Genomic DNA, 12,522 nt, shown 5'->3' with positions numbered 1-12,522 from the left:
GTGAGAAGAGGAAATGAGATCTGTCGTTCATTGTGCCTGATCAATAAAAAGAAGGAAACTTTCGGAAGTGATGAAGTGTGGTTGTGAATTTGCTTGAAATTTATTCAGACTGTGCTCCACTCAGCAGTTTTGCTTTGCTTTGCTTTCTCCTGCGATATATTATCTATCGTACTGTAAAGTGCTGCGAGGCCAGAAGTCAGTCATTCTACGTACCGTAGACGAGATTTGTCCGGCGACTAACTGCATATGAATGAGCGGGATAACATGAAAATAGCAGAAAACTCAGGGTCGATATCAGAATTACAAATAACGCATTTGGACGACAAAGCCATATACTGTACGTCTGTAGCGAGCAAAGAGTCTACTTACTTGTGCCGCAAGTTACATCAACACCCAAGGATTTCCAATTGCATTCGTAAACAAGCCAGCCAGTAAGCCATCCCCAATAGATCTAAGCAACATGATATGCAAAAAACGCTCGCTTTTTTCTCCAGAAATGCAAGTATTCAGGTACCAGCCCCTGCTACCTTACCCAAACATACGAAAACTTTCCACAGCTATGCTGGGTGTCTCGACGGCAGCGTCGTTCGGACAGCCCTCCTGTTTGCGACGGACGTGGAAGTTGCGACACTCCTGTGTGACTTGTGCCCATTCTGACAACGCTCGACCACTGTATCGCGCTGTGTTGAGCTCGTGGTGCATCGGCTTGAGTGGTTTGATTTCTTGCTGCCTTGCTTGTTCTTGAGATGTAGGTCGTGTCACTTTATTGAGGTCATCGAGTAGTTTCTGCGAGGTGTGAGGCAGTGTCGGAAGAGGCAACTTGCGGGTCTTTGCGGGAATCTGAGGACGACTATTTGTATACTCGAGCGAGAACCTGAACGTGAGTGTTTGATGCGGAGGTGTCGAGGGTCGGGAGTAAGCTTCCTGGTCCTTGCTTTTCGACTTTGAGGCATTACTCGAGTCCGGACTTCCAGGAGGCGTGACTTCGCCAGGTCGACTATTGGTGGGACCACTAAACATGCTGATGGACTTAAGTATATTCCACTTCTTCTTCGTGCCCGTCGGCTGGTTGTCGGTCTCAGGAACTTTGTTGAGCATAGCAGAATGACTGTCGTAGAGGGATGACAGGTTCGAGTTAGAAGGCATAAGTTTGTCGAATGAGGTGAATCCTTCTCCGGGATGGCTGTCCGTACGTATTATTAGCAACGCTCTGCTCGGTGCAGGAGCACAAGGGTTGGTTGAGGGAGGTGCAATATCTCTCATCTCTGCGTCGGCCACAAGGTATTGGTGATGTGCCCAGTTTCTGGATAATAGTTTGGAAAGCTGTGTGTAGATCTCCATGTCAAGCTCGGTTGCCACGCCATGACTTCGTCCAACACGCCAACAAAGTAGTCGAAAAAAGTAATGCCGAACCATCGGCGACCAGTGGTTAAAATACTGCGAAAAGAAATCAGGGTCCAGCAACCATTCCAGGATTAATTGTCTCTTTCTTTCCTCGTCGTTGTTTATTAGTAAGTGGAAGGTGCTGTATAAGAAAGCGATAACGCGAATTTGCGTCATCGTCGATTGCGACTGCATCAATTGCTTGTATACCTTCAACCAGAAACTCCAATCCTCTTCCTCAACGTTAACGCGTTGATATTTTGTTACAAGTGGAACCATTTCTTCCAGGAAATCGCATAAAACAAAACAAGCATCGTTGTTGTACATTGATATTCTGCGTACTGCAGCTTTCAGCACGTACTGGAACGGTCCAATAAGAATCTCTGCCAGGGCAGCGTTTTCAGTTCTTCGGTCTCCGATACAATCTCGCAGCAATATGACCAAGCGATTGTCGCTGATGGACCTTGTTGCGTTAGGAACAACCATTGGCATAGGAGCCATAGCATCCGGATTCTCTCCAGCCTGTGAAGAGTAGTGTTCGGCAGCGAAATTACCAGCTTGACGATACAATGCAGACTCAAGGTTGAGCAGGATTTGAGCATGCACAACGACGAACCCAGGAATACCCATGCGCTCCTCGGCCAATAAGTGCCTAGGCAGATATTCAGCACATAGTAAATGATAATGCTTGACAAACACAAAGAACAGATCGCTATCACGGCCACTCCATCGATTGACCCAGGGACCGTGCCACCTGATATGTGAAGTGTTGGGAGGAACTTGTGTCCTGTTCTGAAGCTGTCGAGATAATGCAGCGTGTGACGTGAAACATAGGTCCCGTATCGGTGCAGGAAAACAGGGCGCGAGGGTCTGGGAGATGATTGCTGCTTTGCGCCCACATGCCGGACCATATTCTGCCAATATCCTGCGAATCGTGCCGGGGGGTATACGCCAAAGTCTGGCCAACATTTCAGCGACCCCTGGAACAAAAAAGAAAGCATAGGAGCAGGTCTTTCCACCAAATATAACAAGACTTGCGGGTGCAGCCCTCATCGACAGCTTCTCAACGACAAACGTCAATTGTTGCAAGAGATTTTGTACGAACATGTTGCGAATATTCTGATGAATTGTTCGTGTCAGGAATTCGGGATCATTGCTCTCTGTAGAACTGTACGATTCTGTTTTCCCAGCGTTCTGTCGAGGATCGTATGGCTCTGTAGGCGAAGAGGGAGCCTGGGACATTTTCCACTCCGGTCTCCTCATAATCTCACATATAGCCTCAAGAAAAGCGGGGCGATCGGTGCCGGAGATGGATTGCTGGCCATTTCCGTTGAGTAAATCTAATAAACCAGTCCACCACTTATTGAGGATGATGACTCTGCGATCAAGATCCTCAGCTCGCAGAGTTTCGGTGCAAGCGCGATCGAAGGTTTTGGCAAGAAAGGGTAAGAAGATGGTGCGAATGACCTTTGCTTTCTGCAAACTAGTTTTGGCGAAGAAGGAGGTATGCTCACCATCGATAGAACGAAATGGTATCCAGTGTGGATCCCTTTTGCGGCCTGCATCGTTTCCATGACTAGAGAGACGCTCTGAGGATAAGGTGTTCGGCATAGGAGGGACCTTGGAAGCAGGAACAGACAGATACATTCTGTCAATCGAGGCTCTGCTTCGTAAGGAGCTGAAGGAAGAACGCCGTGACAACCTTTTAGAGCTTGTTTCGCTTTCCTCAATGCTATATTCACTGGTTGCTTGTGAGGTAGGTGTGGGAGACAAACTTCCTTTCCATGAAGAAACACCATCGCGTTCCGTAGCTGCTAAAGATTCTACTGAGGCATGTGAGGCTCTTGTAGAAGGACGACTTGCCACAGGCTCTGGGATAGTCAGGCCGCTAGTATTTTGGGAGTTCATATAGTGTGTGGATGAGTTCGGGGAGTGATCATGGCTGACATCGTCTTTACGACTGGGAGAGTGTGATCGCTGACCGGACAGCCAGTTCTTGCGAGAGAACATTTTGAGAGCACCAGCTCCTCTACCTGATTTTGCTGAGCCAGCATTGTTCTTATCCTTATCTGGCGGCATACCTACTCTTTCAGACTCTTCTATCTCGTTGGTAGACACAAAACGGGCGGCAGACATTCTTTTCTTGGTCTTCTGGGAGGCTCGACGGAATAGTTCGACGTTAGCATTCTGCATGGAGGCGGTAACGGGCGCGGGCTTCTGCTGCCACGAGTTAAGCACATTGTCCGAGAAAGTCCTTTTTATGGGTTCTGCATTATCGAGGGCACCAGGCAGAGAGGTGTAGCTGGCTGAACGTGGAAGCTCGCTGGTAGCTCGGCCGGTTGCAGGCTGCAAGGCATGCAGAGGGAGCACGGGCAAAGAATTGACCTCAACGGCTCCTGCTGGCATACTTATCCGGGCTCCAAATTGAGTAGTTATCAGGCTCACAGCTATAACCGCGACATCTGCATTGCTACCGTTGAACACTTCCTAGGCTTCGAAAAGCAGTTCTAGGCCATATCGAATGGAGAAATTCGGCGTATTGCTGACGTTGAAGTGCCTAAAGCAACGGTATATGGTTCACAGATTCCGGACCGGAAGGACGATTGTGAGGCTGAGGGGCTTCGAACGCGCGGTCAGGCTAATCGGCCGTAAGTCTTATCGACAACAAAATTTGGTTAACGAGAGAATGGAATAGCTGTTGTGGTGAAAGAGATAATTAACCCACGTGAATAGCAATCAGACAAGGACGATGTGTAGTTGCTAGACTGCGTGAGACATTCACTTCCGGGCGCATGGCGTCTTTTGTTGTCTAGTTCAATTTTTAGATCGTGGCTCGAGGCATTGCCGGGCGACTATTGGATTAGGGTGGCGTTCAAGTTGTTCCTGCAGGGGTGTGCATGCCTGGCGCCTCGCCTATAACTCCACCTGTGATAGCTGCGGGAGTTCACGTATCGATTTCCTATATACTTACTATTATATCAGTGGGAGTGAGATGCTGAGTATTGTCATCTCCTGTGTCCTCAACGATCCCCCAAACAAGTCGTCGCTCTGTCCTCGGTACATATTGTGTATTCTATGTTCTAGTTGGTAAAGATTGGCAACGAGCACGAAAACCTTCATGAGGAGCACCGCATATGCTGTCTTGGTGGCTTTCAGTCTAGCATGCCTAAAGGCCAAGTACCCGACCCGCTGAAGTTCATCTTACAACATGTGTCGTTCTCATTGACACGTGGCGATTGAGGGGAGCGGGACACGACAGGTGTGGCCACGTTTTTGGCAGCATTTCATATTAGCAGATGAAGGGCAAGGATCCAATATGGTCTGCGATATGCTTTCTTAGCCATTCTGACACCGTTTTTTGGCTTGGGAAACCTCACACGTATGGCGAAGGTTCGCAGTACTGAATACGTCCACAACATCTCTCAGAACTGAACGAAGTCATTCCGTTCCACATGACCGTTGACCTCTCTGCGTACCAAGTCAGCAAAAGTCTCTTTATAACAGTAAACTTTGGAATATTGTCAGCGTGTCAAATTATGATCGACTTCACCAACGCTCGTGCTAATGTATGCTGTGATGCCATAGACTATTCCGCTGCTCCACGAATTGTCAAAACTCGACTCGGTTCCGCAGCAATATTCTCGAAATCTAGTTTACAGTTCTTGACCAAGCTTCAGTGATGGCCCTCTCCTGTAGTCAGCTTGCCGTCGATGTGCTTCAAGTCTTCGAAATAGTCTTCCTCCGGTTCTTGTGCTTCACCAGCAGCAGCCTGGCCTTCAATTTCAACCACCTGATCCTCGTACGCTTTCATATCGTTCGCTAAATTCGTTTCTTCTGGGGATCGGGGTGCAGCAGGCGGGTTGAACTTTTGTACATGGCCCTCAGCGTCAGAGGCCTTTTGTGGTGGTGCCTTGTAGTCTCTGAGACTCTTCAAATACATGTCTTGTATCAGATCGGCTATGTTCTGGTCAGAGAGCTCGAACACAAGGCGCTGATGACCATACGTTTTCTAGCAGCAGCATAGACGGCAAAGCTTCTGTGGGAGACATAAGCACTCCTGGAGCTCAAACGAGCTGCGAGAGAGCTCTAATTGTATATTAGCTGACAATCCCGGACTGCAGAGGGTATCGCTCACCGTAACTCTCAGCGTTCGCGACATGTTGGCTGGATCAGGGTGATATACGTCGGTAATGTACGATTTGAGTCTCAAAGTCAATGAGTTGCGCTACTATGCAGTCCTGAGCTTCGGAACCACGTGACCGGCACACCTTCCTTCAAACTCAGAATGTACTAGCTCTTTTTCTGAGTCAGTGCTTGGCCGCGTTGTTAGTCAAGTTGCCCAACCTCGCTGCCTTCTCTTCTTTCATACCTATTCGCCACTGCGACAACCAACAATATCCTTCGCATCCTCTCAAGAATCACTTGCGAAGATTACAGTGTCCGTCTCAAATCACGTTGCCGTCGACTTTCGTGTTCAGCGCTTCGCCGCGACCTTACGACACCTTCACTGGTTGATCAGTCTGACTAAAAACGAGTTTGCGACACCGCTGTGTCCCACCACTCCCATCACCTCTCTCTCGTTCGTTCGCTCGCAGTCGGCTGCCGAATAATCTGTACTAGATAGCAAATATCTACTCCTCCAAAACATAGACTTCTCAGGTACTTTCGATTTGATCACATCCGATCGTCTCTAAGGTACCATTTTCTGTGCTTTGTCTGCCTCTTGCTTCGCTGAATGTACTGACTGTGTTTTGGCGCAGAGTCATCGCGCCTTACGCACCACTCTTTCCTTTCGAGTCAACCCTTCCCGCATCAGGGCAGTGCCCTTTGATAAGTGGAAGCCGCCAAACTGGGTTACTCACCGCTTTTCGTCAAAACCCTGACCAGAAAACCCAATCTTCCCCCTAAAACCTACAAAGGCATCAAGAAGCGAGCCACAAAACGCCTGCAAGGAACTCTTGGTGGTTGCGTAACCAAAGCTAGCATCCTAAAAGGAACTAGAGGTCAAATGGCCACTTCTACAACCATGACCCCTGCAGCGCAGGGAATCGAGAATCAAGCACCCGCACAGCGGCCATGGCGCGAAAACCTCAATATCCATATGACCTGCCCAGATTGCAAGATCTTTCCTCCTGACCTCATTGAAGATAATGCAGATACCATTTGTGCAAACTGCGGTCGTGTTCTGGCCGAGCGCCTGGTCAGCTACGAGTCTGAGTGGCGAACCTTTAACAACGACGAAAAGGGTGGTGAGGACCCTAACCGTGTAGGTGATGCTCAGAATGAGCTCATGAACAGCGATACTGGCACGACCATTGGAGGTGACAGCCGCAACATGACCAAGCAGGCTCGTAGTCTGAAGAAAGCCCAAGCGATGCAGAACGAGGATAAGCACAATCGAGCTCTTCAAGCAGCCTACAACCAGATTAATGTCTGGGCTGACCAAGACCACTTCGCTCATTCTGTCAAGCTGGAGGCTCAACGCTTGTACAAAACTGCTTACGATTCACAAATGTTTCGCGGCAAGAATACTCAGGCAATTCTAGCCAGTTGTCTGTTCATCTCTCTACGCACTCGCGGCACTTCACGCTCATTTGCCGAGATCGTGAACTTGACACGAGTTCCGAAAAAGGAAATTGGCCGTACCTTCAAACAGCTGGAGAACTTCTTCGCATCTGATACCGAGAAGAAGAAGGAGAGAATTCAGGCTGAGGGTCTTGTTGCCGATAATTCAGCTGAATACATTCCGACCTCTTCTTCTAATCCTAAGGATCTAGTCAGTCGCTACTGCGCAATGTTGGGCTTGCCCTTCAGAATCAGTGCTGTTGCTATGCAGTTGGCTAGTAAGATGAGTGACACTACCGGTCTGACTGGTCGAAGTCCTCTTTCTGCAGCCAGTGCTTGCATCTATTTTGCTTGTCATCTGCTCAGCAAGCCCAAAACTTTGTCTGAAATCAGCCAGGTTACCAATGTCAGTGACGCCACTATCAAGCAAGCCTACAAGAAGCTCTATGAATACAAGGACCAGTTGATCGAAAAGGATTGGAAGGGACCACAGCAACCCTCCCCCAAAGATCGCACCAGAGAGATTCTCTTTGGTGATCCATCGAAACTGCCGAAAGCCTCGTAGGATGAGCTGGATGCACTGCCGAATACTACATATGAAGAACAAGACGACTCGACATGAGGTTGCAACCTAGCTTTAATAGTCCTTGTTTATTGGGTTGATACTGCTGATGTCTTTGGAACACTGACGTTGTGGAACGAGGATGATGGTTCACCTCGAAAAGTTTTTGCATACACGACCATTGGTAGCACAGTGAACGAGGACGAGTGCTAGAAGCGAGACATGCACACTTGACGTGCTGCTGTGTGCTCGGATAATGGCATAACTTCTCGTGCTCATCTTACTCTTCATGATAGTCTTGCCTTGTGTTTATCTTTTTGTGCCTGTTTCACTTGACCTTCTGTTACATTCACGACCATTACTGCATTCAATCTGCCTTGAACTTTACTTACTAGTAATCCTTCTATGTGGACACGGAAGTAGTGCCGTGACCAGACGTTAGTATGGCCATCGAATCAGATCGGCGTTAGACGTCCATGATGTGCCACGGGTTTCCGAATCTCCGCAGTAGCAAGCTGCATTAACCAAAACAACGTCCTGATCGACCTACACATACCTGGATGATCTAACTCTTTCGTCCTCAAGGTTTGTACCAGCACAGCATGAACCGAGGACCGACATTCACTTCGGGAATGACCCCGAAATGTAAGCTACCTAGTGTAGCTTTATATGTTTGAGCTCGTGCCGCGAGTCTCACGGAGGCTGGTGTGTCGAACCTATTCCATAGACTGGATATATCATTCTCTACATAATGCTAATATTTTGTTGTAGCTTAATTGCGCTGGCCGCGTCTGTGGTAGCGAGACCAAAGTCGTACGATGCACAGCCATATGCCAAAGCTTTGAAAGCTAGACAAGCTCCGACCAACACGACAGGCCTGGAGGTTGATCTAGGTTACAGTATCTACCAGGGCCGTTTCAATACCACGACCAACCTGAATGTATTCACTGGGTACGTGGTTAAGCCTGGCCACAAAGAGAAGATCTGACGGAACTTCTAGCATTCGTTTCGCTGCTCCTCCCACAGGCTCATTGAGATGGCAAGCACCTGTTGCTCCGCCTGTAGATCGAGGCGCGCCAATCTCGGCGTCTTCCTATGCACCGCAATGTCCTCAAGCTCCGGACGCCTCGTACAGTATCGTGGCTGTCAACAACACCGCTTCCAATGAGGACTGCCTTTTTCTGAATGTCTGGTCGCCCAGTAATGTGACTGGACCATTGCCTGTTCTCGTATGGATCCACGGCGGGGGTTACGGCGCTGGCAATGGCAGGCAAGACATGTCTTCGATCATAAATACCAACGGCAACCAGTTTGTAGGAGTTAGCATTCAGTATCGAGTATGTATGCCCGCTTTTATGGTCATTTCTCTCCCTGACAGCTTTGCAGCTAGCAGCTTTCGGGTTTTTGTCATCTGACGAGGTTTATCGAAATGGTGTGGTGAATGCAGGCATCCTTGATCAACATTTCGCTCTGCAGTGGGTCCAGCAATATATATCACAGTTCAATGGAGATCCTGCACGAGTAACAATCTCAGGACTAAGTGCTGGCGGTGGCAGTGTCATGCTACAGGCGATGGCCTACGGTGGCTCACTCGGAGAAGCGACCTTTTCCCAAGCTATTGCCAATTCACCTTATTTGCCCATGCAATATGGTTATAAAGATTGGATTCCTTCACAATCATATTATGCACTTGCAACTGCAGCGGGATGCCCTGCTACCTTGCCATACGGCGCCAATGGCACCCAACCAATATGGGATTGTTTGCTGAATGTCCCAACAGACACGTTGATCAATGCTTCGACTCGGATAACGCAGTCTGGTACATACGGTACATGGGCCTTCCTTCCAGTCACAGATGGGGTCTTTGTTCAGGACCTGCCTTCTCAACAGCTACTTCGTAAGAGAGTCAACGGGCTCAACATCCTCACCAGCAACGCTGCCAATGAAGGCCTTTCCTTCGTTCCTCAACTTATCTCAAGCGAAGACGATCTTGTAGCATGGCTACGCCTGACGTTCCCACTTTTCAGTAACAACGACATAGCGAAGATCTTGCTTTACTATCCCTCGTCTAACGCTACAACCAACAGCTCAGAAGACGTATTCGCAACCACGGGAGATTCCGGACCGACAGCTCTCAATCAATCGAATGTAGGTACGGGTCAGCAGCAGCGCGCAAATAATATCTACGCCGAGACAACATTTATCTGCCCGAGCTACTGGCTCGCAGAAGCATACAGCGATGGCGATTTTGGTCAAGGAAAAGCATATAAATACCAATATAGTGTCTTGCCAGCTACTCATGGTTCAGATACCGCATTGTACTTCAACCCGCCAGGCACCCCTCCATACTCCCAAAGTTTCAGCCGGACTGTCCAGCAATCGTGGGGAAATTTTATCATCACTGGCGATCCGAGCATATCACAAGCTGCAGCTAGTGGGCAAATCAATGGCTCTAGCCCAATTACCGACTGGCCACCATACAGCGTCTACAACCCTTATCAGCTTGATCTGAACCAAACAGGAGGCCCGACCACGCGAGTCAATACCAGTGGCTTGAGTCTAATCCAACAAACAGGGGAGGGCACTATTAATGATATCAGGTTGGTTAATGCTTATACTTGGGAAGGTGGCAGAGGCACAAGGTGTGATTTTTGGAGAAGTATGGGAGAGATTGTCCCTGAGTAAAGTCGGCTTTTTGGACAACGTATTGCATAGGCAGTTTGCGAGGGAAGTAGTATGACTGACTCCAGGTGGAGATATCACTAGCTAACAAGTATGCATCATCCTCTCGAATGACCACAAAGAGATCACTAAGGCTACTCTACAGTCGAATACTAAATGACAGCTACAAGGACAAAGGGCAAGCAGATCCATTATACCATGACAATGCATTATCCTCTCACGTAGGTCGAAAGAGAAACATTGCGGCTTTGTCAGTAGTGGTTCACCAACTATACAGATACAATGAGCAAGAAACCATTCATATATCCATTCGCTCGCAACCTCGATGATTTTAATCCCCCACCAAAACCAAAACAGCTTACAGTCTTCAGTGAAAACTAAGAAGTAGAGATACCACTTTCCAAAGCAACCTTTACAACACCATTACCACTTTCACCACCTTACAAAAGCAATCCTTACCAAAGATGCCAAGACGATTCGACGACGATTTCCGCAGAGACGCCTTCCGCTCGATGTCAGACCGATTCGATGGTCGTTCCTCGAGAGACAGGTACCGGAGAATGTCGGGGCCATACGAAGATCGCTTTTCGAGAGATGCCTTCCGGAGGATGTCAGAAGGCTTCGAGAATATGGGGTTTGGCGAACCACGACGGGGGCGAAGCACTTCGCGATCACGATCACATTCGCCCAGCAGATATGAGTCGTGCAGTCATCGTTCACCATCCGGGCATCGTAACTCGTCCAGGCACGGGTCACCCAGCAGGGCATCCAGCAGGCACGAGGATACTTCAACACAATTCAACTTACCCAGAACCGGTGACAGACATTGGAGCCAGTCATTTTCGAGAAGGAAGCCGTTTGTTCCTGACAGGATTGTTTCGGGTCTGTATATCTCAAACATCAAAACAGCAGCAGCTTACCTGCTAGGAGAAGTAGATAGTTCATACCCGCTAATATCTCGTATAGTAAGCGTGAACCAAGACGATCACCACACTCGTTACGACGTCCCCAAGCTCCCAGACCCGCAACCAAGGTCAAGGACTGGGGGAAAGATCAAGCACATGAGGCTGAGTCACCGCGACAAGCCCGAAACGGAGCTGATCGCAGACTTCGATAAGGCGGTAAGTTTCATTTATTCAGGTGTGCAGGCTTACCAGCGAGCCAGAGACAAAGGCAGCCGCGAGAGGCATAAGGTAGGTGCTGTACTTGTACACTGTCATGCCGGAATATCTCGTTCTGCAACCATTATTACCGCGTATATACTCAAGCACCGGCCTCAGTTACTGGAGTCGGGGTCGTCTCGTAAGATGGGCTGGAGTCAACCGTGGGAGGCTCCGATTGGAAAGGTAAGGGCGGCTATCAACCACGTCGCAGCCAGGCGGACATCTGTGGCCGTCAAGCCGAACAAAGGCTTTGCGATACAGTTGCAGGCCTACCACGATCTTTTCGAGTGCAGGACTCATTACGAGGATGGACGGGATCGAGACTCGTATCGGGAGTGGTTAAAGAAGTACCGCAGGCTGTCGTTATACTAGTGGTCGTGACTCTTAGAGTCGAATTGGTAGAGATGGCGTGAGCATATTTAGCGAAGCACCTGGCAGAATAGTAATGATAGATCAAATATAGACCATATCACCTAAGGGGTTAAATGATTGCACGTTAGGACGCGTGGAGGATGAAGGTCAATTAGTTTCATAGAAAGACGAGATTAGATCACTTTGAATTTGCGGCCTTGATAAAACTGATATGACCGGAGCTGCGCTACTGGGTTACATAAATTGCAAAGCAGTAGTACTGTACACATCTGCTTAATCCCAATCAGCATAAATGTCCTTTGTTGCATGTGGGGATAAACAACTCGCAAGCGAGAGATTAGGTTCAGTGGCAGGGATCGATACCCGCGCGCGCCGTGGCTTAAGTTTGAACGTGCAACGACATCCGTACTTGAAAGTTGATGGGCAACCATCGTGCATGCTGGTGCTCAAAGAGCACGAAATCTTTTCTTCGATCATACTCCGTAGAAGCAACAGCCCATACTGCAGTGGCCCAGCAGCTGTACTCTCGAGTCAAGCAACTAACGCCAACGTGCACTGCAGTGGTCGAGCCAATAACACAACGCTTCATCGTCCACAAGCGCGCGGGGCGTTAATGCCTGCAAAAAGACTGTTTTACTACTGGCAGATGTGTTTCCTTCCATCAGTTACCTTGCAGCACATCGGCTTCTAGACACCAGTGTCCCGCTCATCATGCGTGACGAACTTACGGTATGAGGACCACGGAGTAATGCTACCAGTCTCTGACGATGAGGACTTTAGTCCTTGGGTATCAAT

General features: G+C 48.8%; 3 protein-coding genes across 3 annotated transcripts; 1 reads left to right on the top strand and 2 right to left on the bottom strand.

Annotated features, from left to right (window-relative positions):
• Positions 1-528: 528 nt before the first annotated feature.
• Positions 529-3,789, bottom strand: LTR64_004229 (uncharacterized protein; the record flags this gene model as incomplete). Its single annotated transcript, XM_064898576.1, has 1 exon — positions 529-3,789. One exon carries the CDS (start codon positions 3,787-3,789, stop codon positions 529-531), a length of 3,261 nt encoding a protein of 1,086 aa, XP_064754533.1.
• Positions 3,790-5,056: 1,267 nt separating this feature from the next.
• ATP14 (ATP synthase F0 subcomplex subunit H atp14) lies at positions 5,057-5,542 on the bottom strand (the record flags this gene model as incomplete). Its single annotated transcript, XM_064898575.1, has 3 exons — positions 5,057-5,340; positions 5,388-5,469; positions 5,519-5,542. The coding sequence occupies 3 exons, from the start codon at positions 5,540-5,542 to the stop codon at positions 5,057-5,059; spliced, it is 390 nt and encodes a 129-aa protein (XP_064754532.1).
• An 867-nt stretch (positions 5,543-6,409) lies between these two features.
• On the top strand, positions 6,410-10,195 carry LTR64_004227 (uncharacterized protein; the record flags this gene model as incomplete). The annotated part of the gene is made up of 4 exons (XM_064898574.1): positions 6,410-7,509; positions 8,282-8,461; positions 8,511-8,847; positions 8,897-10,195. The coding sequence occupies 4 exons, from the start codon at positions 6,410-6,412 to the stop codon at positions 10,193-10,195; spliced, it is 2,916 nt and encodes a 971-aa protein (XP_064754531.1).
• Between the last annotated feature and the right edge of the window lie 2,327 nt (positions 10,196-12,522).

Source organism: Lithohypha guttulata (genome assembly GCF_036872675.1).
Source record: "Lithohypha guttulata strain CCFEE 5908 chromosome Unknown scaffold_3, whole genome shotgun sequence".
NCBI lineage: Eukaryota > Fungi > Ascomycota > Eurotiomycetes > Chaetothyriales > Trichomeriaceae > Lithohypha > Lithohypha guttulata.
Note: the sequence above shows the minus strand (reverse complement) of the source record. Positions and strands in the feature narration are given on the sequence as shown.